Source organism: Vulpes lagopus, chromosome 19 (genome assembly GCF_018345385.1).
Source record: "Vulpes lagopus strain Blue_001 chromosome 19, ASM1834538v1, whole genome shotgun sequence".
NCBI classification, from domain to species: domain Eukaryota; kingdom Metazoa; phylum Chordata; class Mammalia; order Carnivora; family Canidae; genus Vulpes; species Vulpes lagopus.
In genome coordinates, this window is record NC_054842.1 from 22,383,184 (window position 1) to 22,410,320 (window position 27,137).

Below are 27,137 nucleotides of genomic sequence, written 5' to 3' on the forward strand. Positions count from 1 at the left end.
AGAGGAAATAGGGAGGTTTAGCTTTTTTGCAAGATCGCACAGCAAGCTGCTATTATGAGCTTCAGCCCACTAGTTCCAATATGCATTAAATCTACCAATAGAGACAGGATTGTGCAAGGAAAGACCACTGATTATTTTAATATCACAATGTAGAAATATTTGCTACTATGGCTTATAAAAACCTGTACTGAAAATATATCAACTGTTTCCTTCTACAGGCTACAGTTCTTTTGTTATCCTCAGTTCTTAATTTTATAGATTTTTTTTTTTGTGGAAATTTTTAAGTTTCAATAGTCCAGTGGTTAAGTTGGATCCCAAAGTGATGAGTCCTTAGGAAACTGAACTTGTTTTATGGGTTTATTTTCCATGCTGAGCATTTAAGTATTAATCAGCACTGCTTTCAGGGATTTCTTTCTAACATCCTTTTCTATGTAAGATAAGGACTGCAATTCATTAGACTATTGGAGGAGCCAGAGGCTTTGCTAAGCTTTGCCTTTCTTGACTGTTCATCTCAAATTTAATGTGAGTTTGTGTGTGCTTGTGCGTGGGTGTGTCTATATATTATACTGGTGACCCGACTTGAATTATGACACAATCTTGGTTGCCTTCCAGGCTAAATTGTCTCTCCTCTTTAGGGGTCAAAGACCATTTCAGCCTCAGTGTCCTTTCTACTACCTACTGTGGGAAGCATCAAATGTGATCTTGTGAAACTGAGGGGGTGACTTTTGTTGTGTTTTTGATGGGCGACTTTTATCACGTTCGTTTTCTTTACATGTCTCTACCAACGTAGCTCAGAAAATACTTAACAAATAAAAATAACTCTTCACCAACTACTAGGTTTCTTGTGATCGGCTCGTTTCTAAGTGAAAACCTCTATTACCCTAGCAATGGTCCCTTGAATGTTTTTTTTTTTTTCTTCTTCTGCTCTTAGGCATGTACATCACAAACAGCAAACCCTCAAGCCCACAGCAAAGAGAAGGCAGACACAGGGCACCATTCCTTTCCCCACTGCCTTTTCCACTTGGGGGTGGGGGTGGGGGGTAGGCTACATTTTGGCGAGGATGATGACATTCACGGGAGGGGCGGGATAAAAGTGTGTCTAATGCCACGTTAATGGCAGAGCTCGCCTTAACCACTTCCCCTCCCGCCCCGTGGTGAATCTCCCCCGTGTGCTCCCCTGTGCATCCGGAGACCCTTCTCTCTTTAAGAGAGCCTCGGGCGCCCCGCACTCCGCCCCCTCCCAGGTCTCTGGGCTCGTCCAAGCTTCCCGAGAGCCATGGTTGGTCCAGGCAGGCAATCGGAGCACCTCCTGGAGCCGCTGCTACCCAGGGGTGGGGTGGGGTGGGGTGGGGGGGTCTGTTTGTAGTACTCTCAGCCCTGATGTCACAGGCGCGGCAAGGACATCGCAAGGAGGAGTCGGATTACAGTAAGGATGGGCAGTGCAGCAGGCAGCCGGAGCGCACGCTGCAGCCGCCGGGGCTCGTAGCCCGGGAAGGCAGCCTGCGAGGCGCTCCTCCCGGAGGACGCACGCCCGGCGCTCCTGCTCTCCGCGCCGGGGACGTTCCCCCGAATGTAGCATGAAACGGCTCTGCTCTGCGTGCCAGCCTTGGGTGCGAGCTGGTGCTGAAGACGCCGCGGTGGGGTTCCAGCTGTCTGATTAATGAGAAACATAATGTATTTTGGTGAGTGTGAACTCTGATGATGTAATTCTGGGCTTGTCCAGCTCTCCCGTGCAGACCAGCCCTTAAAAAAAAAATCTTTAAGCCGCAAGAATACATTCCATGAAACCTACCTTCAGTTAGCAAGTGGACGACTAAGCTGGTGCAGCCTTCAAAGCTTCCTTTGTGCTACAGTTGGGGGCTGCTTATTAGTCGTGGATGAGTTTAACTTGGGAAAGAAAGGAACCGGGTGTGTGTGTGGGGGGGGGGGTGGATAAACTTTGCCTTGGTTTGTCTGCATGAAGTTGGCTTTTTTAGCGAGGTGAAGAAGGAGAAATGGTGCGGCGTGGGAAGTCAGGGGCTAACTCCGTGGAATGCAAAACTAAGTTCCTATACTACTGATGCTGTGAAAGCTTAGTCGGTATCAATGTTTCATTAGGCATTTTGGTTTTTCCCTAATTCTGGGCCAAATAGGGAGAACGTTCTTTGGTGTGCCGTGGTTGAGCAGCTGAGGACGCTCCTCCACACCATCCCATTTTCCTTCTAGCTACAACAGCCTAGCACACATTGCATATTATTTTAAACCTTTAGAGGTCTCGAAGCTGTTAAATATTTGTGCAGATTAGTTGTGTGCCACGGTGGAAGGCTCCCTTAAGATTCTCAGCTGAGCTGCCTGCATTTCCAGAAAACATGTTGAGGCTTAGATCAGGGCTACCACTGGAGCACTGTAAGCGGGCTGGGAGCTGTGTGTTCACACTGGAACGCTGCAAGTTACTGCTGGGAGAGAAGGCACAACCCCTTCACTAAATAAGAAGCAGCCAGAGATTGGGACCGAATCTCCTTCCCTCCTCCCTGAAGTTATGCTTTCCTTCTGTAAGTTCCACCCCACCTCATCCTCCCAGGGCATCTATCTGATATTAAAAGGTCTGTGGGAACAGCTGGAGAGGGGCTAGGGAAGGATTCCAAGATGCAAATGCGCCCGGTGATTGCTTGGTTTGCTTTAAATCTGAGATCGAGAGGCATTTTTCAGATTAAAGAGGCGTTTAGCTAAACTTGTGTTGGGGGAGTAGTTTCTTGGGCATTTATCCGTGTGTGTACTATTTGCTTTGTTTTGTTTTCCTGAGACTTTGAAACATATGTGAAAGTATGGAAAGAGCACAAGTTGCACAAGCTGAATGCCTTTAGTTGTCTTGACAGGAGTTTTGATTTTCCTATAATTTTTGTATATTAGAAGTCTTGAAAATAGCTAAAATTGATTTGGGAAGAAACAATCCTCATTCCATAGCCAAATTCAAGCTGAATCCAGAGTTAAACAGCACCTCTTTCCAGGGGTAGTGATGGAGGTGGGTAAGCTTGTTTGTTGGCAATTGATGAAACACCAAGTGTTTATCGTGAAGATGTTCTTGATAAATGGAAAAATCTTGTAAAGGAATATGTCTTTTGGGCAAAATAGAATTTCGGTGTCTGCAATGATATCGAGGGATAGTAAGTAGGTTATAATTTTAGTTTAAGTTTTTAGCCTCTCGGCAACAATTCCTTATGTGATTGCGATGAGGAAGGAGAGTTGGCCAGAGTAGTGGCATAGTCTAAAAGTACTGGTCAGTGGCCATCCATGCTGTACTGGATTATTGTATGGCTATTGGAGAAATGTTCACTGATCTAGCTCATGTTAACGGTAGGCTAGTCCAGCTGTCTTGTAAAGCAGGGTGATTCACAGGGCAATTAGTTTCACTGTGTAATGCAAGTTTTTAATAGTACAAATTGAAATGTGATGTCCTACTTCAGATGAAACTATACTCTTTTAAAGGCAAAGCTAAAGTTGCCCTCTGTGTCCTGAACATGGTTCGGTCTTACCATAATTCCAGCATGAGATATGTTTTTCTATTCTTGGAGGAAATCGTGGGTATTCAGGAATGCCGTTTATTTCAGGTTATGCTATGCAGCCCCTCGCTCAAGCTGTTAGACATTCAGAACTCTGAGAGCCCACCTGTCTCTAATAAAATGCATAGTATAAGAGCTAGGGTGAGAAGAATTGAGCAGAACAACCCAGGCATTTTCAAGATCCAATAGCATGCTAATGTGTGCAAATCCCTGAGACTACATATATGTGTGTGTGTGCCCGTGTGTATTTGTGTGTTTGCATATATTTGTAGCTATCCAAAAATTTAGCTCTTTCAGGTAGTTTTTCAAAACAATACTTTCACTTCGTAGTTTGGTTTCCCATTACTTTCTTCTTCATTTTTGAACTGAGAGGGAACATGGACAAAGAGAAAGTGGGGCTGCATTCCTGGGCTTTTCTGGTGATTTGTGGGAATGGAATAGAGGTGTCAGAAGACTTTTATTTGCATCTCCAGCAGGGAGTGATGAGGAGCATGGTGATGCTGTAAGAGCAGGTAAACTGATATGTAAGCAGGATATTTATTTCCCTTACAAATAATCTAATTTGTCAGTGTTGCTCAATAACCCCCCTTCAAATATAACTGAAGAATCATTGCCTGAGGAGGCTGGCTCAGCCTACCTACTTTCCTGTATAGTTCTCTCGCCTTGGGGACTGGACAACTGGCTCCTCCGTCCTTGCTCAGCTGGGGTCAGTTTCACGTGTGCAAGTGGGTGGAATAGGTAATATTTCCAGTTCTCCGGAACAGCTCATGTTTTGAGTGTGCTGTCTCAGACTTACAAGACTAATGGACCCTTTTAATGACTTAAGCCTCACTCTTATCTCCTATTGAAATTTTAGTGCAGCGTTTTCAATAATTGTTCATTTGCACTTACTGTGCAGTGATTTAAGAGTTTGCTGTTCAGTCACCGTGGATACTTTTGTTACTTACGCTATCGATCTTGCATTCATTACTTGGAGTTAAAAATAAGGTTCACATAGGAGAAAGAAGCGAGGAAAATCCCAGTCAGCAACCTGATTGGGATTTACAGTAAAAGCCAGGAAAAAGAATAAATACTTAGAAAATTCCCTCCCCACCCCCATAAATATTTTACATAGTTAAAAATTACATGTGGCAAGGATGAATAGCCATTAATAATTTATCCAGAAATAAAAGCAAGGCAGCTGGGAGGCTTCTCCTCAGATTAAGGAAGAGAGGCTGTGGGTGGTTGTCAGTACAACAGACCTGAGCTGCTGGGTTACGGTTTGGTTAAGAGGAGTGTGCTGGTATGAAGGGCATGTTCTTTGCTTGAGTGCATCCCGGCTATTTGTCAGAGCCTGGCAGAAGGTTGTAACCATGTACTTTCTCCAGCTCTAAGCACCGTATGTCTGAATCATCTCCCTCTTTCCATCTGGCCCACCACATTTCTCCACTGCTGGAGTGGTGAGTCCTTGCCAGTGGTCATGTCAACCTCACAAATCTTCCATGGTTGGCCAGAGAGGTGCCATGTCTCAATCTTCTGCCATCAGGAGAGAAAAATGGGAGGCTGATTGCCCTGAGGAAATTCTATGTGGCTGAAATGAAAGATGTTTTCGGGCCTGAGTCAACCAGATGGAGACTCTGGGGAGCTTACACCCAATGAGAGGCCAGGGCTTGCTCCGTGAGAATAATCTGGAAAAAGGAAATGATACACCTTAAACAAATGAGCAGAACTGAGAGACAAGTATTAGAGCCTGCGCTAAATGCTACTATTAACGATGTATTACATAAAGCTGGAGAGAGGGGCGAACACAACCCAGAAAGTGTGAGAGAGCCAGTCAAGTTGAGCTTGGTGTTCGTTGTGGATCATCTGTCTTCCTTAAAGTGCCCGAGAAGAATAGAAAAAAATACTTAGCGGTGTGCCGATCATAAAAAGAAATACTTAACTGAAGAAACTTGTAATACAACAGCTAGAAAAAAAAAAAATCTGGTAGGAAAATTCTAGCCCAGAAACCTATTCCCCTGCCTATAATAGACACGTTCGTACGTTGTCATAAGAAGGACTTTTGTTTTTCCCCTGGGAGGTTGAGAACATTCTCACGTCAGCATTTACACTTTTGGTTGTGGCTGGACCATCCAGTTTCACCTCTAAAGCAGTCTGTTAGGAAAACAGTTAAGCAGTAAGGTTATGGAGAAGGAAATGAGCAGAAAACAGCAGGCAGCAGAGAAAAACATTCCTCTTTTTGTATGTGTTTTCAGTGGAAACATTTAACTCGTCCTAATTAGTTTGTACTGAGTGATCTGTTATGGGGAATTAGGTCCACTAGAGTCTCTCTAAATGCTCTGGAGGTATTTCTATCTTCCTGAGGCTGACACTTGGGAAGGTACTTGTTAGCGCACAGTCCTCTTTTTAAAGCTTGAACTCATTACCATTCTGTTTTATTACAAATGAATCTCAATGACATGCAATAAATTAACTACGTAACAGGGATGGAGAATGTGACAGGTGAATCCTGTCAGAAGGAATCACATGCAGGAACCCACACTCTAATAGAAGTTGGAAAACCATAAGGATTCCTTTCTCAAAGCAGGTTCTCTTCTAAATTCATACAAAGCTGTTATTTTAAGGAAACAAATTCCATAATTGATCAATATGCCAGTAGCATGGGATCCCTGTTACACTCTTAAATTCTGAGCAAAAAAAATATTTTTAAAGGATCTTATTAGTTGCTGTAATTATATGGAAATGAGATGGGTTTATTTAAGGGATACGTTCCAAAATTCATGAGATAATGACGATTTGCAAAGTTACCATTTTGTGGGTGGCATAATTGTTCCAAAAAACAAATGAAAAATTTAAATTAGTGGTTTCTGACTTCCATTCCAGAAGATTAGGTCACAGCTGCTTTTGACCGAAACCTCCCCTGATAAGACAAGATGTGCTGGCTTGTGTATGTGTGTGTTTCATACTGGATCATCAAGTAGTGCCTCTTTATGTAAATATCAGAATTTCATTCCTCATCCACATCTTTTATGTATTCTTAAATCTTTTCACATCATTTACAAGGTAAAACATTAAGTATTGGTGTAACAGGATGGATTTTAAACTATTTTTTTTTTAGCAACAGCTGGCTTCAAGTTTAACAACCATTATATACATTAGAGTTTTTAAAAAATCAAGTCATAAGGATAATTTTCAAGCCTTTTTCTGCTTACGAAAGAGTGATGCTGGTACAAGTGGAAACCTAGCTCTACTCTGACCTTGAGAAAGAGATATTTCCATTTGTATTACACTATGAAAAACATGTCAAAAAACAACAAAGGTCATAACTGCTGCCCCCTCTCTCTCTCTCTCTGACTCTCTTTAGAAAAGCCATTACATATCATTTCCCACAAAGATTAGTTTTGCCACAGAATTTCACACATGATTGGTGGCATTAAGAGAAAATACGGCATAAGAGGTGGCTAGAAATATCAAAGCTTAAAGTGGTTGAGATCATGCTTCAACCAAATTGCTAGGGTTGAAAATAGGAAGACGCTTTGCTCTGTTGCAGCGTTAAAATCATTATGAAGCAGCTGGAGGTCGGGCTTCAATGCATGTGAGCTTCAGGTTTACAAAGCTTTGAAAATTTAAGGTACTTCCAGGAAACCTTGTTGACTCCAAAACCTGAAATGCATTCGAACCTCCAGTGGAGCACTGGTTGGGATGCACTGAACATCTTCTTATCAACTTTTCTGTCTTCTTGCTTTTTCTACCCTGGCAGTATCACATTGCTGTAAGTAAGGCGGAAAGAGAGAAGTCACCTGGCCAAGGTCAGAATCCCTTCTGACACTACAGCTATGTCAGTCAGGATTGGTGCCCTGAGCAAATGCTGTCTGCCCCAAAGCATCGTTGTACCTGGTGGGAGGTGAGGGCTGCCCATGGGGTGTGGATGGGGTGGGTGGGCTGAGCGTTCTTTTACAGGATGAATGCTGTTTAATCTGTATCTTCAGGACCCTGTTTAGCTCAGTGACAGGTGCATATAGGCACTTCCAATAGGTGTTGATTGTGCTCCATTGAATGGGTTGAAGAATTAGGGAGGGAGGACGGGAGTCCACTTCCTCAGCAGATCCTTTAAGGCTGTTATTCCCAGTGAAAACTGACCTATGTGTGTTGACAAGAGAAACACTCTCCTTTGCTCCTGAAAACATTTTAGCTGACTTTTTTTTTTTTTAAATTTTGAAGATAAAGATTAGTCAGTCCTTCAAAATTAGATCTTAAAATAAATGTATGTATTTCTACAATCTTTTTGCTGTCTCCATTTACATTTTTCTTCATAGGACTCTGTGGTGTAAAGAGGAACAGATCTATACAATATTAAGGCCAGTGTACAAAAATGTCTGAAGAATCCCTAAAATCAGTTTATAAGGTGGTAGAACTGCACTTTTTATCTATTTCCTTGATCACAACTTCAGTGCTGAGCTTTACTGGGCTTCTGTGAGTTTGCCCCAGATGTTGACATGGTCTTACCATGAGGCTGGGCTGCGCAGGAAAGCCCACTGTGTTCAAGTAGCCAGAAGTGCCCATGAAGGTCACCAGTTCTGGGAACTGTCGTTCCTGAAAGCTGAAGAAAATGGAGATAATTTTGACTACTATTTGCAAGGCTTTTGTAAAATCCTTCTTCGCACTTACCTTTTTCATATTCATGCATTTTGCTGATGAGGGAAAGTGCTTGTGGCAGATTGCTCTGAGGATGAAAACGCCATAACGAATGTAAACGTTCTTTGATAAACACGATCCCTTACACTTGTATGGCAATTTGTATCTTTCAAAATACATCAACGTTATGCTTCTTTTAATCCTTAAAATGATCCATTGCAGGAGGTAGATAAAATATAATTATTTCTATTTTGAGATGAGGAATTTGAGCCTCCGATGACTGAAACAGCATTCTCAAGGTCACACAGCTAGTAAATGTTAAGGCCAAGACTCCAATTTGGTCCTTCTAAGGCTTACTTCAGTGCCCTTTACACTTGGCAGAAGAGTATTGGGGAATATATGTATTTTTTTGAATGGAAGATTATTTGTAACAGTTATGCTAGAAGGAATAATCCAGCTGATAGCTAAAGAAATGAATACAGATAATGGGGAAATAAGGTCTATTTTTGTTTTGACTGGGCGGAATCATAATAACGGAGGTCTGAACATAATTCATACTTTTATTGATTCTGCCTTGTTTTTTATGTCAAATAATAATAATTTTAAAAAGTAGGATATTAGATTAGAATACTAATCGGCCTCAGGCAGGACCCAGCTTTCTATACTGCCTCTGTTTTTCCAAGGCGGTGTTAGATATTAAGGCTTGTATTAATTATATGCTGTATTTTCCTGTTTGCCACTATTTAACTCAATGCATATGAAAAGAAAAAATCCAAGTCATTTGTGCTGCAAACTCTTCGATATTTACAGTGACACCTTCTCCAGTATTTGTTCAAGATGGAGTTCCAGCCTGGTCTTTCTTTACTCCATGACTGATAAAGAGGGAAAAAATGGCCTATGTTAGAATTTATCTGTTCCACTTACTGGCTCTATATCATTGGGCAAGTCACCTCACATTTTTGATATCCAGATTTTTGTAAAAGGAGAATAATGAAAATATGTTTCCCACAGTTCTATTTTGAGGACTAAAATATACAAGGCATATAAAAGTGCCAAGCCCCAGGAAGTACATGGTAAGCCGCCAGTAAAATTTGATTCTTTCTTACTTTCTCCCTCTATATCCAACCTAATATACAAATATAGAACAATTGAAAAAAAAAATCAGCAAACAGGAACCATGCTAATCAACTGAAAACAGGTCAAATCAGAAAACAGGAACCATCTTAACTGATTCACAAAGGGCTTAATGCAGATTGTTATATGGGTGATAGAATTGCAGAGAAGCCACATGGGATCTGGGTGATGCAACCCAGAGATTAGCAATAGCAAGAAACTGGTAGTTGTAAGATGGAAAGACAAGAGACCATGGTCTTGCAGGCCAGCACCCAATGGCCTCCTACTGGGAGCTGGAATCATGGCAGCCCTGAGATGTTGAAGGATGAAGGATTCAGCCTCTCAGAGAGAGACAGGAATTCCCTTGCTTCTCCCTTTTGCCCACCCTCCAGTGCACTGTTTTTGCCTCTCATTGGTGGAATAGAGCCAGAGGCCAGCTGACAAGGCAGCCTGGGCAGTGCATCCTGCAGGTGTCACCAACTTTGCAGTCCAGAGGACGTTCAGGAACTAGACCTCTAGGCAAACTGGCCGAGGACCTGGAGGGAGATCTTACACCTGATATGAGTAGTGCTTTACATGAGACCATGTCTCTGCAAAACCATCTCAATTATCATTAGCGAGAGGTTTGTTTGAGGGAGATGCAAGTAAGAGGGAATGGACCAGAGTTGAAGAGCTCTTAGCAGCCCTTCACCTATCTTCTGGGTTCGCATACCTGCTTTGTCACTTTCTGGTACTGTGACGTTGGATTAATTGGCAAATCTGTCTCTGTGTCAACTCTTTCATTTGTTACAGTGGGTTAAAGAGTCTGTTTGACAGCGAGGTTCAATGAGTTGCTGCATGCAAGCTTCACAATATGCAAAGCACCATGTGAATGGGCCTTGTTATGAGGATGTAAAAAACCGAGTGAATTAGAGAAGAGCGAGATTGAAAAAAATAACAACTTGGAAATATATGTTCAGTTATGCAGTTTAGCATTCCAGCAGAGATTTCTGAGTACAGAGAGAAAGGAAGATTTCTGAGTGCACTGAGAAAGGAAACATTTGGGTACATCCTCACATAGCCCCTTGCATGATGGGGTCAGATGTACCTGTGAAGTCATATCTAATCTGGTCTTTGTTATTATTCTATAACAAAGGGAAATTGCAGGAGCAAAGGCAAGGGAGAGAAAGTGAGCCGGGCAGGACACCCTCTGTAAAGATTCTGTGCCCCATATTCCTTCTTGTCCAAGACTCTAAGGGGAATAGACACGTTGAAAGCTGAGGGAGTTTATTAATAGTTGCTTGGGAAGGGAAGAGGGATTTGATATCGATTTTACCTATCCTTCCATGTGTTGCTGGACTTTTAAAGACTGATTTCTTTGGCTGACTGGCCCTGCTATTAAAAAAAAAAAATAGGGCAAAACATTCTGCCCTTCCTGTATGGAGTTATTAGCATCTATCTCAAAGCCTTCTTGTAAAGCCCCGAGACAGTTCATAACTTATGGTGCCCTTGTTTAGAAGCAACGCCGCAGTAACTGCTCGGAAGCATTGCCCTTGCAGGGCACGATGTGGAAGGCACATGATTACCGCCAGGTGTTTCAATGAGCTGCTCCAAGGGATGGTGGGATATTCCTTAGAGAGCTCTGAGGATTCTTAGGAGACGTACCCTAAGGTTATCAGTTAAAAGGTGCTTTAGAAGGCTGCTTGTTTAAAAATTTTTTTTTTCCTTTAAAAAAAAACCCGTTTAAGATCCTAAACACTAACCTTCTGGTAAGTCACTTCTTTTTTAGCACTGCGGTTTGGTTTTCCCTAGCTTTAAAATGCTTAATAAGTTAATAAGAAAGTTATAGTGAGGAGCCCAAGGCATAGACTTTACGGACCTCTTGGTTTCCTGAGTGTTTCGCAACTCCTGTTTGCAGAGAGCAGTCCTGGCGCTGACAGGTGATGTGGCTCCACTGACATAAAAAGGGGTTTAACAGCCTGAGTGCCTACTTTGTGCCAAGTGCCTGGCATGAGTTAATTCATTGCACTTCACCACCATCCTTAAGAGAAGCTCAGTGGATCTAAATCTTGGCTGCACAAAGGAATCCCGCAGAGAAACTCTGAATAGATGCTGTTGTCAAGGCCCCACTACAATCCAATTCAATCTACTTCTCTAGGGGTGGAGCCCAGGTATCTGCATTTTCTTTTAAAATGCGTCAGTTGATTCTGAAAGACATCCAGAATTGAAAACCACTGAGATGGGTAATTTTAACCACTTTACCGAGTGGGCATGTCTGTGCTCCCTAAGGAGTTGCCAGCTTGCCCCTGCTCACCCAGGTCAGGAATCCAGTGCAGAAGTTGACCTGAGTTCAAAGCCTGTGTTCTTTCGCCCTCAACAGGCTGACTCCCCTTAGGGAAATCAGCCCATGGCATAAAGTCCCATCCTGATTACAACCTTCTTGTGCTGTCCTGTTGCTTCTAGAGCAGAAGTCCCTAGGAGATGGGCCATCTCCCGTCTACTTGGGATTCTTTATAGAGCTGGCTCCCAAAAGAGGTTCATGCTTTGCTAATCAATTCAGAAGCACAGTAGTGTGATTCTGGGAAAGGATTTTAGAACCATACTTCTCAAAATTTCACATTCATACATATCACCTGAGGATCGTAGTAAACTGCAGCTCTTGATACAGGACGTATGGGTGCCGCCTGGGATTCCTCCTTTCTAATAAGCTCCCAGGTGCTATCAGCTCTGCTGGTCCACTGGGCACACTCTAAATAGTAAGGCTTTGGAGGTCATTTATCTAAGCTGCAGCTTTCTGCAGATACAGGGTTTCAGGTCTGAGACTTCCACCTACACCTCCCTGTTTCTATTCTAGAAGATACTGAATGGCCGATGGTGCGAGTTCTGAGTCAGGTGACCAAGCATCCTATTTTGCCTGGTTCCCAGAATGTGGGCTTTCAGTGCTAACACTGAGAGAGTCTCATGCAAATAGTGATGAATCAGTCAGTTACCCTGGTTCCAATAGATCAAGCTTGAATTCTAGGTTCAGCACTCAAGACTAAGTTCCCCATGGAGAACTTGAGCGAGTAACTTGATTCCTTGGAGCCTCAGTTTCCCTGTCTGTGAAGTGGGAAGGATAAATGATCTGTCCTAAAATAATTGTAGGTATTAAATTAGGTGGTGCATATAAAGCACTAGGCACGCTGTCACACATTCATTCTCACTAAATGCTGGCTGTGCCTATTGCCCCGAATTCATAGACCTGACTCAGCACTCCCCTTCATTACTAAAAAGAAGAAGTAACCCAAATGTCAAGTGTCAGTACTCACAGATCATCTGTATTACACCGTCTCTGTGCAGGCAGGGCAACATGTAAATCACCTGATGGGCAAGCCGGGTGGAGGCATTCCATGGTTCAGTGTATAGTTTGCCTACCCTGAATATCATTAGGAATGTTTTTTGTTTGCCGTTTAGGGAAAGAAAGGCCTAGCTAAGGCTTCCCCACCCTGGGACATTCTGAACTGGACCCTGATGTTCCTGTCGACCTTGCTTATCCATTAGTGTTTCTCTGAGCTCTGTAACAACTTATGAGGGCAGCTGCAGCTAATGACTGTGCCTTCCATCTCCTGACCTGTCATTGTGTTAACAATCGATATCCTTAAAACAACACACACACACACACACAGAGATAAGCCTGCCCCCACACCACAGCTTCTTCTAAAAATGCCCACAGAGAGGAAAGAAGAAGGAGGGTTAACGGGTTAACATATGCTTCTTAGCACAGAGTCTGGCCCGTGGACACTGGATTCATCAGTGTTTGGTGATCGCAGTGCCAAGCTGTGGGCACCCCTCTTTCATGCAAGTGAAATTCTAATAGAGACCCAAGGTTCTACTTCCTCGCGTTCAATTGGCTGGTGTTGAGTGAATGAGGCTGGCTTTGCCAGTCCTTACCTAGGAAGGCCAGTCTCCTCACCTCCTGTCAAATGCCATCAGCTTATCAGAGCACTTAGTCTGCCAAATATGTGACTATTATGGGTGAAGCAAGGTGCACTTTTGTTTTTCTATTATGACGAGAGAGTAGGACTGCTACAAGCACCCAATTATTCCACAGTAGGGGTTAGCGGGCCTGAACTGCTGCTGAGTAGCATTTTAGACAAGAAAACAAATGAACAACAGAGCAGAAGCTATTCTTGCTTTCCTCGAGCATGATGTGCAATTGCAGAAAGGACCCAGCACAATCTTACTTTCACTTATATCCATTGAAGAGGTCAAATTGGGAGATTTTGTCTCTGGTCCCATCTCTGCTTACTGTAGTTAGAGCCAAATGCCATCCTGAAAGGGCATTAAACATGCAGAATCAAAGTCTGGGTTTCGAAGACAAGAACATAGAGGCCAACTGATTAATAAATGCATGTATCTGGCTAGGACCACTACTCAAACTAAAAATTAAACCCTGTATCTTTAGTGGTATGAATTTGGGTGATTCGTCCTGGGCCTCAGCCATTATCCAGCTCGTAAATTGGATAATGACAAGTCACCCTACCTCACAAGGCAGCCCTGTAGGTCCTAAAAATAGTTCAGGTTTTTTAAATGCTTAGTCCCTGCCATCACTGTTCTAAGTATATCCCTCAACTCTTCCTCATCACATCCCTGTGGTGGAAGAATGACAAGTATGCCTATTTTACAGATGAGGAAATGGAGTTACAGAGAGTTTTAGTAAGGAGAGTACAGTAAGTGAAGAGCTGAGGCATACCTGAGCTGCCTGGCTCCCCAACACAGCCTCCACCACCATCCTGTTCTGTGTGACCTTGAGTAAATCTTAACCTCCAAAGCCCTGGAGCAGCAGGTATTTGAAGCAGGCAAACAAACAAGGAAACCAACAGAAAAGCAAAACCCCTCTTAGTTTGCAAGCCAACAGCCACCTGGTGGTGGGGCTGAGTCTGAGATCAAGGAAAGATTCCAGTTCCTTTCCAGAAAGACTGCCCCAGGGCAGGAGACAGGAAATCTTGCTCATAGAACATGTTGCACCAATCTCCGTAATGCTTCAAAATCAAGGCTTACAAATAATGTCATCACAATGACAGTTGGCTTCTCTGTGCCAAGAGATGTGCAATGGGCTTTCCCTGCGTGTTTGTGCCTGTTACAGGGACCACACTCTTCCAAATGGAACAGTGGATTTCCTTTCTCCCTGACTTCTTCCTGGGCACAACATACAATGTGCTGTACATGGGCGATCTGTTCTTAGCAGATAATCATCTGAACTTATTTTAGGTCCATGGAGCACCAGGAAAGTGAAAGAGACAATGAACTCTCTCTATTCCCTTAAAAAAAAATGCTATTTTTTGAAAAAAAAATAGTACAGGTACAATTTTTATTATTTATATTATTTTTTAAGATTTTATTTATTTATTCATGAGAGACACAGAGAGGCAGAAACATAGGCAGAGGGAGAAGCAGTCTCCTTGTGGGGAACCCAATGCAGGACTCGGTGCTAGGACCCCAGCATCACAATCTGAGCCAAAAGCAGACGCTCAGCCACTAAGCCACCCAGGTGTCCCTACATGTACAATTTTTAAAAGCAAGTATTATAAGAAGGTAAATAGTGAAAACTAAATCTTCTTCCTTCATTCTTATGCACTTTCTTGCATTTGAGAGACTATGTTCTATGGAAGTCAGGGAAGGGAGGGTGGGAGAAATAGTTGAAGGTGGTCAAGAGGTACAAAGATATAAGATATTTCAGTTGTATCTTCAGTTATATTTCAGTTATAAGATAAATAAGTCCTGGGGATGTAATGTAGAGTATGGGGACCATAGTTAATACTGTATCATATATTTGAGAGTTGCTAAAAGAGTAGATTGTAAAAGTTCTCATCAAAAGAAAAGAATATTGAAACTATTTGAAGTGATACTAACTAAACTTATTGTGGTTATTTCTCAATATATACATTTATTACTTTTTAAAAAGATTTTATTTATTTATTAGAGAGTGCGCACAAGCAGGGGGAGCAGCTGGTGGAGGAAGAGGGAGAAACCGACTTTCCACTGAGCAGGGAGCCCAATGAGGGGCTCTGTCCTAGGGCCTTGGGATCATGACCTGAGCCAAAGGCAGAAGCTTAACTGACTAGCTACCCCGGTGCCCCATACATGTATTAGATCATTATGTTGTACACCTTATACTTATATAATGTTATTTATCAATTACATCTCAATAAAGCTAGAAAAAAATAAATTCTATGGAAGGGTGTATGTAAATACCCACTCTCCTGTTTTACATGGAATTGAAACATACCATGAACTCTGTTTTGCATATTGCTTTATTTAGCATAGCTGATGTTTCTCATTCTCTTTATTTTATAGCTACATAGTATTCTAATGTAGGAACATACGATGATTTATTTTACTGGCCCTTTTAAAAAAGAGATAACTTCTTTCCATTCTTTTACTGATAAAAGCAATTAATATCATTGTGCATACATAATTCTTTGTGTGCATGAACACACATATCTATAGGGTAAATTCTTAAAAGTGGAATTTATGGGGGAAGGCATATTAAATTCTTATACGTATTGCCAAAGAGCCCCTTGGAAATTTTTTCCTTGTTGATTTCCACATATATTCATACCATTAAAGAGTAGAATAACTTCTTTCAAAATGGTAAACTGTTTATGTGAACATTGCCTTGCAGACTTCTCAAATGTGGGTTTTCAGACTGAAACAAAATGAAATGACTTTCCACTTTTTTTGCTCTTGCTTCCCCCTCCACAATCTGTGTCTTCATTTCATTTCCACTGTGCTAATTCCTTATGGATACTAGTTATAATTTCCAAAAAAAAAGCAATGGTGCCATAAAAGGAAAGATGCCTTATGCTTTAGGAATGGGATGCACCTAGTAAATAAAATTGTACCCTACTCCTCAAAACTAGAAGGTTGGTCTTTGAGAGATCTCTGTATCAGATCTTAGGCCAAATATGTATGGAGATTTCCTTTTCTTTGGAGTCACTGGGCATTAAAAGGTAAAGACACATTTGCATAATTTTGTATTTCAGGTTTTTTTCCTTCTATTCCTAACTATGTTCTTCTTTGACTTTTGTAGCCTCTCTGTTTAGAACACAATAAGCTTAGAAATAATCTGGAAAGTCTATAGCATGTTTCTATGGTAAAAATGCCACACTTATTAAAAACAAAAGTTTGGAGCAGCTGAGTGGCTCAGTTGGTTAAGCGTTTGCTTTCAGCTCAGGTCATGATCCCAGGGTCCTGGGCTCATGTTCTCTTTCTCTCTCTCTGTCTCAGATAAATTTTAAATATCTTTTTTTTTTTAATAAGGTGTTATTTATTTGAGAGAGAAAGCGAGAGAGAGCACATGCATAAACAGAGGGAACAGAAAGGGAGAGGGAGAGTCAGGCTCTCCACGGAGCAGGGAGCTAGAGGCAGGACTGGATCCCAGAACCCTGGAACCATGACCTGAGCCAAAGGCAGACACTTCACCTACTAAGCCACTGGCACCCCTACATTTTAAAAATCTTTGAAAAACTCAAAAAACATAAAAACTCCAAAATCAAAACCAAACAAAAAAAACCCCAAGAAAGCACAGAGACTCTAAATAATGATGATGGTTGCTACCATTTATTGAGTTCTTGAGTTCTTTCAAAGTTTAGCTCACTCCCTAAAGAAATGACATTGTTTGTTTCTTTTAGTAATGATACTGTTTTAATGATCTTGAGGTCATACTCTACAAAAAGTGGAAAGGTGTGTTTAAGGTTAAGTTTCTTGTCTCAAAAATGGATTGAAAATGGCAGGCGCAGTATTCAAACCCAAGACCATCTACTAACTGGACATCTGGTGTGTCAAAATGTTAACATCCTTTGGTATTTTCTGTCCAACACATTGCTCTTGGTGCACTTTTGTGGAATCTTGCTAGGAGGAGACATTTATGTTAAGTGGAGGTTTTCATTTTCCTGATCCTTGCTATTGAAGAGTCTTAAGGACAATCGCAGCAATCCCTGCTAAAATATAGACAATAATAAGAGTTCTACCCTGAGGTATCCCTGGGTGGCTCAGCAGTTTAGCACCTGTCTTCAGCCCAGGAGGATCCTGAAGACCTGGGATTGAGTCCTACATCGGGCTCCCTGCATGGAGCCTGCTTCTCCCTCTGCCTGTGTCTCCGCCTCTCATTCTGTGTCTTTCATGAATAAATAAATAAAATCTTAAAAAAAAAAAGGAATCCTATTCTGCAGTAGGAGACCTGAGGAGGGAGGGGAAATCAATCCTCTTTTCTTTCTTCTATTGGAGAGATGGTCTCCTTTGTTACCTGCTGTTTCTTTGGATCCCCTTCCAGCAGTCCCCAGTGCTCTCAAAGCCAAAAAAAAAAAAATTAAGTGAAGAAACCAGTAAATCACTACATTTAATGACGTGCTATTTGCGAGTGCTGTGCAGAATTCATTGTCTGGTGTCCTAATTTATATTCCCTCTGTTCACTGAGGTGTTCGAAGTTCTCTCCCATCCTGGTGATCATACAAACCTGTGTAATATGCAGTAGGAGAATCTGATATTTGGATGCAGGCTTGGGATCTCATCTTAGGTCTGACATCCTTTACTTACAGGTGAGAATAAGGAAGGTATGGGTTTAATTAATTAGCCCAAATAGTCAGTAGTGAGTAGTGGGGCTACCTAGATTTGATACCTTTTGACTGCTTTCCAGTATCATTTGTTCTCCTTGGGATGGAAGGGGGATGCCCATTGTCTCATTTTTTTTCCTTCAAAACAAATCTAGGACATAAGTATTATTCTTCTCATTTTATTGATGAGGAAACTGACATTAAGTCACTTCCCCAATGTGATATAGAAAGTGTGGGAGTACAGAGTTGAATCCAGGCTCACATGCTTTCTACTCCTTCTTTCTGTCTCCTGGACTCAAGGCTCCACTCTGCCATTATGTGCATTAGGTTTGAATGCGTGTGGATCCCTGCATTTTTCAGGGTCTAAATGAATTCAGAGATTCCTCTCAGCTCTCAAATTCCTGGATTCTACAATAGCTTTGGGGATAAAAGGGTAGCACTCATTGGAGCAATAAATCACTGTAGCTCACATGAGTCCCAAACACATGAGCAAGTGTCCCTCATTCTATTCCTCACTGTCTGCAGAGCACATCATTTATCTTTTGTGCGAACTGCCATAATCATCCTTAATGGATTTGCTGACTTGATTCTTTCACGCTTCCATTTCAGCCAACATTTTGCTATCCCAAGGCATAGCTACAGACATGATACCTCCCAACACACACACACACACACACACACACACACACACACACACACACATACTTAAATGCCTCCAGTGATTCTTATTTCCTAATACAGAGCTTCCAAACTGCTTATCCAGGCAGTCAATATGGTCCATGTTTTGGCCCTAATTTAAACTGCCATTTCATTTGTACACAACTACCCTTATCCGAAACCCTGTAGTACCACTCCCTGCATCTTAACCCTTTTGAAACTCTATCTTGCATTGCCTTTCTCACCGGATACATAGTTTGTTTTTGCCTTTAAAATTCTATGCATTCATCATCTTTTTCATTCTTACTCTTTTCTATCCTTTAAACATTTTGTGTAAAAAACATAATCTTTTGAATTTTTCAAGAAGTTCCACCACAAATGCACCTCCTCTAGGAAGACCATCTCATTCTTTACAAAAGGAGTAAATACCCTCTCTGAATTTCCATGTCTCCTATTGACAAAACCTATCTTAAAAACAGCCTGGAGTGCTTGAAACTTCTGTTTCCTATACCCCTCTCTAGATTTACTGAATCAGAATCTCCAGGATAGAGCCCAAGAATCAGGATTTTCGAAAACTACCTCCAAATTTAATACCACAAGATTGTTGACTCTCTGTAAATAAACCTATAAAGGCAATGCAATTGCACTTAAAATACTAACAGGATTTAAAAGTGAACTAGAAAAAAATGACATTACAGCTTATCTGATACAAGAAACATAAGGGAGCACTCCAGGAAATTATGAAGAAAGAGTGGTCTGACAGAGGAAACTTACCCTAAATTATATCACAAAACCATAATAATTAAATTATTTGGTCCTGAATAATAGATAATAAAAACCAGATTAGAATATCTAGAAGTAAACCTTGATATTTATGTATATGAGGACTCAGGCTATGATGAAAATGACATTTCAATTCATTGTTGAAAATAGTAGCTATTAAATAAATGGTTTGGGTACAACTGGATGAACATTTAGACAAATAAATAAAGTGGATTCCTATGCCACTTCTTCTACCCAAATAAATTATAGATTGAACAAAGATTCAAACATAGAAACTGAAGCCATAAATTTATAGAAGGAAGCCTGAGTGAATAAATTTATACTCTTATAGTGGAAAAGGATTTTGTAATCAGGATACAAGTCCGAAACTATAAAATGGAGAAATGGTAGATCTAATTGCATAAAGTTAATAACTTGTGTTTGGGAAAAATTATTCAAAAACTAAGTTAAGAAATGACAAAATTTAATTAAACACCAATGTCAGATAAATGGTTATTTTTTTTTAATTAACAAAGAGCTTGTATAAGAATCAATAAGAAAAGACAAACAATCCAGAACAAGAATGAATATGAGCAAACATATTATAAGAAATATATATTGCCAGTGAAAATATAAAACTACATTCAATTTCACTCATAATTAATAAAACATACATGAAAATAATGGGATATATGTATAGTTTTTCACTTAGCAGATTGATAAATATTTAAAAATTGGGTGAATATTTAAGAATTGGGTGTGGGAAAAGCCATTCTTACACACAATCATATGTGTAGGGAAGTAAATTTTTGCAAACCCTGCATAAAGTGATGCATATTTTTATAGCACATACTCTGTGCTGAGTTTTTTTTACTAGAAATATGTTTTATATTCCCAAAAGGTCACTCACACATATGAGTAAGGATGTTAAATGTAATGTTGGTTTTTAAAGCACAAACTAGAAACAACAAAAGTGAACATCAGTAGGGGAGACATTAAACAAAATTATGGTACATTCAAAGTGTTGGAATGTGCAGCTGTGAAAAAAATGAGTACATCTTTATGTTGTGATATGGAAAAAAATCTAGAATTTAACACCAGTAAAAGAAGGCTCAGAAGGGTAGAGAGAAATCCCAAAAGAGATCCCTTTGGAAGTGAAAATTTATGGTTCTTGAACAGCTATACTGATTATTCATGTGCATTTCCAAAAAAAAAAAAAAAAAAAAAAAAAAAAAACAAAAGAAATTACTAGCAATTCTTAGATTTAGGCAGGATTTATGCTTTTTAAAGTCACTTTGTTTGAATAGAATGCTCCACTGGGCCAAGGATTTATGTCTGTTTTATTCACTTCTTTACACCCAGCTTAAAGACATTGCCTGGCCATCAGACATGCTCAGTAACTATGGAATATATGGAACTATATGGAATAAGTGGTGTGCTCTTCTTTTTTTCCCCTCTCATCAAGGGTGATCTGTCATTGGAAAATGAATGACTTTTGTTGTTCTCTTACATTTCTCTGCATTAACAAGGATAATAAATATATTAATTAAGGATAACAAATATATATCTGTAAAAAGGTAGAGTCATCTTTTGCACAGTGTTGAGAAATGGTTTAGGTCCCACGTTCTGTTGTCAGGTCGCCTGGTTTTAAGCCCTACCTCTTGGGCCTATTAGCTGAGTGACCCTGGTCAGACCCCGTAGTGTTCCATCTTAGTTTCTTCATAGGGTTGTTCTAAATGTGCATAGTGTGCATTCCAGGATCTTGTTGGTATACAGAGTAGCAGTTTGTCATTTAGCATGGAATGATGCAGAGGGTAAATGATTACTGAATGAAAGGAGAGAGAATGGAAGAAGCATGAAGCAGCAGCTCATGCATTCTGAAGGGCAGCTCAGGAGGAAGTTGAGTGAAAAATCCTCTGGTGATTTACCCAGATTGGATATACAGTCCATCCTCTTCTAGTTACAAGGAGATCTTGGTCTCCATTTCTTTTTTTTTTTTTTTTTTTGGTCTCCATTTCTTATACCTCAGCCCAGTCACGATGGGTGTGGTTCCTCGCAGCTTTCCTGAGTGGTATCATCTCTTGTATTATTAAGGCATTTCCTCTGCATTATCCTGGCTTTCTGGGCTGTTGCTGTCCTATCAAACCTCCTTTGTTTTCATTTTGTGCCAGGATTTCCCACCTAGACAATTCTGGACTGCAATCTGAGAGATTATAGAAACTCAGCTGGGTAAGGCACTGGGGGAGCCCAAGATCTTATTTTTAAAGTACTTTGTGGGGAGAGAGAAGCTTCCTTCCCACCGGAGTTCCTTAGACTTGACAAGATTGCCAAAGTCCTTGAGTCACACTGTCTTCCACCGCTTGTGGAAATGACAGTTTTATCTTCAAATATAGTGAAGTGGGAAGATAATCCATTTTCACTCTGGTTATAAGTGTTGCCAGTTCTTAACTTTAAAATAGGTTGAATGAAGGCCTTTTAGCCAACACCTAACAAACCAATATTTAAATAAATATACCTTAATGAGCAATCAGCTTTTAGGGTTTTCTTGCTTTTAAATTCTTATTGTTTATAAATTTTTTTTTTATTTTTTATTTTATTTATTTATGATAGTCACACAGAGAGAGAGAGAGAGAGAGAGAGAGAGGCAGAGACATAGACAGAGGGAGAAGCAGGCTCCATGCACCGGGAGCCCGACGTGGGATTCGATCCCGGGTCTCCAGGATCGGCCCTGGGCCAAAGGCAGGCGCTAAACCGCTGCGCCACCCAGGGATCCCTGTTTCTAAATTTTTTTTTTTAATTAATTTTTATTGGTGTTCAATTTACCAACATACAGAAAAACACCCAGTGCTCATCCCGTCAAGTGTTCACCTCAGTGCTCGTCACCCATTCCCCTCCAACACCCGCCCTCCTACCCCCTTCCACCACCCCTAGTTCGTTTCCCCGAGTTAGGAGTCTTTATGTTCTGTCTCCCTTCCTGATATTTCCCAACATTTCTTCTCCCTTCCTTTATATTCCCTTTCACTATTATTTATATTCCCCAAATGAATGAGAACATACACTGTTTGTCCTTCTACCTCAAGGTGTAAGGCGTACTTGAAGACTCATACCTTTGATGTTTGCCATCAGTGAGACCAGAATGATAGAAGGTCTCTTGCTTACCCCTCCTGAATCTTTAGCAGGGAGTGTGCCATGGCATGGAGTGAAACAGGATTTCTATTTCTGCACTCAGAGGCAGTATGGAGCAGTAGTTAAGAACGTAGGCCGTGAAGGCATTCAGCCATTTCATTAGTAGAATCCTCACATGCACACAGTTCAGCCATGTCCCAGGCACTGTTCTAGATACTAGAGGGGAATCAGCAGACAAAACAAAGATCTTTTCCCTTGAAGAATTTCCATTTTCTTGGGAAGAGACAGATATTAAACAACAAACATAACTAATAAATTAAGTATACAGAATGTTAGGACAAATTAAGTGCTATGGGGAGCAAATGTAGGTCAAGAGATATCTGGAGCACTAGAGTGGTGGGCTGGCTTATGGGAAAGGACCTCGTTGTGAAGGTCACATCTGAATCCAAATTTGAATGAATTGAATCCCTCCTCTGCCACTGATTAGGATGATCAGGATCCCTGACCCCACTGAGGCTCAATTTTCTCACCTGTGAAGCTGGCAAAAATATATCTTATTGTGTTGTGATGGGAATTAAATCTTCAAACTCCAGTAAATTAAATGTTCAAACTGACCTATAAGCAGGTCCTCAGAAAGCTGTAGAGTTTTTATTGCTTGTTTTATTACTATATTTTTAGATAGTCTAAACTTTTGTTTTAAAAAGATAAGTAAAGTAGTTTTTAACTGAATGTTTTTTGTTTTTTGAGTGGATATGTGTGATGATGTCACACATGCATTGAGCTTCTGTGACTTAGTAAAACTCCGGATTTTTTTCCTCCTGTAAACAGAGCCTGGGAAAGAAAATGTCACCATACTGGCTGGGCGGGTATCTGATCTTTTCTTCTTTTCATCTTATATAATAGTATTGGGGAAACCACCCAGGTCCTAACCTGAGCAGGCTTGACAGGAGCAGAAGGTAGCACATAGCTGGGTAGGCAGCAGGGTGAGCCTGGACAGCAAGGGCCTGGGAAACTAGCCAGGGACAGCAAATCAGAGAGCCACTGTCCAAAAGGTGCAGCAAGCTCACAAGTGTTAGGTGGTGGAGGGGAAGACAAGAAATCTGGTGAATGGAGCCAGCTATACTATAGATTTGTAGGCACTTGGATCACTTGAAGGTTTTAAGACCTTTGTTCAGTGCCAGCAGGCTTCAGAGGTGGTTTAAAAACTGGAGGAAAGGATCTGGTCTCCTGAGTACAGAGGTTGGTGAGAAAATTGAGGTCATATCAGGGGATAGGAGATGGAAGGAGTTTGAAGTGTGAGGCACAGAATCCTAATGGGCCCCAGGAGGGGTGGGATGAAGACAATCAAAGCTGCCTGTCAGGGGCCACAGTGGCCGTTAGGCCTTCCCCAGCTTATCTGGGAGCAAGACGAAATTCTAACCTACTCAAGTCGAAGGGGCCCAGGAGCCTGAGAATTCAGGCTCTGTCAGGTAACCCTGGGCCTGTTTCACGGGTACCATTGCATCTTCTGCTGCAGAGAAACTTACAAGGAAAAGCAAAGCAGATAGATAGGGTCGAAGCACCAGATGGTTGAAAGCATTGTTTTTCCAAGGATAAAGGGGAGAGGGAGGGAGAGAAAGAGGAAGAGGGCTATGTATGCATATCATACAAAATATCTGTTGTGCACACACTTTGGTATCTAAGGAGAAGTTTTTATCCAGAGTTGCTTGCCAATTTGCGCAGCCACAGGGAAGTGAACTACTATTGTATAGCTTGTCTGTTAGAGACAGCGAGTTTGCTGGGGGTGGCCATTGACTTAGATTACTAGTCCCCTTTGGGAACCAGGCACCACCCCTGCTGCCCTGTTATTTGTTTGCAAATATCTCTGGAAGTTGGGACAGTATTACAGTTCAGACATAAAATGCCAGGCTGGGCTCCAGATTCCATGCTGATCTTTATACAATCCAGTTGAGAGGCTTTGTGTATTTATAAACTCATCTTTTCCATAAAGTGTAACATTTCACTTGCATAACTTAAAATAGTCTGAATTAATATTACTATCATTGCTAAGGGATTTAAGGATCAAAAGTATTTTAAAATAAATTAGGTACTCTCCAAAATAGGATTTTCTTGTCCTCATTTTCATTATAAAACCTCGAAGAGACTCAGGGCACAAGAAAATTATTTCTTTATATTTAAAGATGGGCATTTTCCTGTTTTTGTGAAGTCTTTTTTAGGATATGACAACTTTTGGTACTCTCTCCTCTGGATTATTTCTTTTTATAACCATGGGAAGGATGTTTCAGACCACTGAGAGACAGAGCCTGTCCAAAGGATTTTAGTTGCTCTTTCTTCCCACAGGATGAAATGTCCAAACATGTTCAGATCTTACCCAGTCTGCTTCAACTCTCTGCCTTAAGGTGGAAATCTTAAATTCTTTACTGGTTCTAGGTCTTAGAACAGGCAGAGTGAGTGGCAATGCGAGCTGAGGTCTTGTAGGGGACTTCTAAGCAGCCATTTAGCAATGGAGGAAAGGTGTGTATGCCTCTTTACAGGAATATAGACCATAAGTTATATTTATATTTAAACTCTGCTCATCAGAAAAAAATTCTACTACAACTTTCTCATGATAATAGGAGTTATGTTTTTTAAAAAAGAAATTCTAAGCAAAGCGTGTCATTTATCCGATGGGCATAAGTTAAATATGCCTTCTCAATTGTGAAGTTCATCTTAGAGAAAAAAGGTACAAATAATTGCATAGTTCTTTTCAAGGATTTTTTTTTTGTCACCATTTGAAAATCTTCCTGAGAATCTCTTCTTCCTTCCTAGCCCCAAAATAGAATGTCTTAAAGTTAAATATCATGGGACTCATGAGGTAAACATATTGTTAACGTATCCAATAAGAAATATGTGCTAAAATTATAGCTACACAGAATAAGGGGCCTTGATGATTTCTCCAGCTCAGTGCTCTCAAAGTGGAACGCACAGCAGAATCACCCAGAGGGCTTGTTAAACATAGGTTTCTGGGCCCCACCTCCAGAGCTTCTGATTTGGTATGTCTGAGGTAGGACCCGAGAATTTGTTTGAGTCTCTAGGTGATGATGATGCTCTGGGTCTAGGGAGCACACTAAGTGTTCTAAGTCAGTGGTTCTCAACCATGGCTACACATTTAAAGCACTGGGGTAAGTTTTTTTTTTTTAAAATCCCAATTCTTGGGCCACACCTCTGACCAGTTTAAATTAGATTCTCTATAGGTGAGAACTGGGCATCAGTATTTTTTCAAGATCCGAGATGATCCCAGTGTACAGCTAACAACTGCATTTGAAATACTACTATTCTAGGTCCGTCCTTCTTTCTTTTAAACGAAGAAATATAGGCCAAGAGAAGTGAAACCAGTCAGGGTCATAGAGCTAGTTATGAGAGGAAGTTCTCCTGATGTTTGGACCAGGGCATGTTTACTACATGACACTTCTTTACTGGTATGCCTGGGTTGAAAATTTAGCAACAGGTGCATAATATGACTTCTGCATAAGATTCGCTTGAGATCTTGTTAAAATATGAAGTCTGATTCACCAGGTCTAGGGCACAGTCTGAGAGTCTATGTTTCTAATAAGCCCTCAGGTTTGGTCCATACAGCTGGTTCACAGACCACACTTTGAATATTGAGGTTGAAATGGGCTTTATCACTATTTTAAATGGAAATATAATTAAAAACATGACTCCAAATGCAAGGTAATAGCTACTACAAGGCAAATTGGCATATCTTAAGTAACTGTATTAGACCAGTTGGTAGCCTTTTTAAATAATTTTCTTTTATTCACTTTTGAAGTTAAAATTTTAATAATTCAAAGGTTTTTTTAAACTATCTGCTGAAAATATAGTTTAAAGGTAAGCAAAGAGCAAAAATTGATTTGGAGTCAACTGACTTCTGCAATGGTATTTGATTTTAAAATTGATCCAGTTATTTTTCAGTTCTGGCTGAACATTCCCAAATCATGTTAGGAAGTAAATAGTTTAATTGTGTTAGTTTTTCTATTTCCTGATTTCATAGTTAGGACAAGGTAGTGTTGCACCTAGTTATAATTTTGGCTTCTGGAATTAGAATATCTGGGCTTAAGTCCAGGCTTTGCTACTAACAAGCTATTTAATTATTAGCACAATACTTAATCTTGATGAGGTTCAGTTTTTTCATCTATAAAATCGAGATAATGATGGCACCTGCCTTGTAGGGTTTTTGAAAGGATTTAATAAAGCAATAGATAGAAAGTTCTTAGCAAATATCCAGGCACTTAGTAAGCATGTAGATAAACATTAGCTCTCATTGTTATCTTACCTCATTGGCTGCTGGCTATAGCTGGCTGACTGATGTACACACCAGTGGTTCCCAGGACTCAGTCTTCTGACTTGGCTGTCAGGAATGTCCCTTGGAAGGCTTTCTCAGGAGACCAAATCAGAACTATTCTTCCTATCAACCCCGGGGGATCAAATTGCAGAGTGTAGTTATCTGAGTAGGAGCCCTGGAAGGATTGGTTAGGAGAAAACTTGGACAGAACACTCCCAGCAGGTTGGCCTAGAGGGCCCCAGACTGCCTATTTATGAAGTATATGATGTAGGTTCATCTGGAGGAGGGACTGGGAGGAAAGCAAATGTGTTCATTTTTTTAGCTCAGTGGTTTGCAAAGTGAGATCTCAACACAAGTAGCAGTGGACTCTGCTGTGAACCTGACATGCATATTCTCTGTCCCCACCTCAGACCGACTGGATTTGAAACTCTG

At 40.8% G+C, this 27,137-nt stretch overlaps 1 protein-coding gene across 4 annotated transcripts in view; it reads left to right on the top strand.

The window, feature by feature from the left end:
* The window catches only part of ZNF385D (zinc finger protein 385D), an 877,499-nt gene that overhangs the window by 584,308 nt on the left and 266,054 nt on the right, over nucleotides 1–27,137 (top strand). Inside the window, exon 1 of one of the 4 annotated variants that reach the window (XM_041733686.1) lies at nucleotides 1,358–1,682. The exons of 2 other annotated variants lie outside the window; for them this stretch is intronic. In XM_041733686.1, coding sequence (XP_041589620.1) covers nucleotides 1,661–1,682 — 22 coding nt within the window. In that variant the 5' untranslated portion in view covers nucleotides 1,358–1,660. Of the gene's footprint in view, nucleotides 1–1,357; nucleotides 1,683–2,419; nucleotides 2,532–27,137 lie in introns of those variants that run through there. One more of the 4 variants, XM_041733688.1, reaches the window with a different exon arrangement.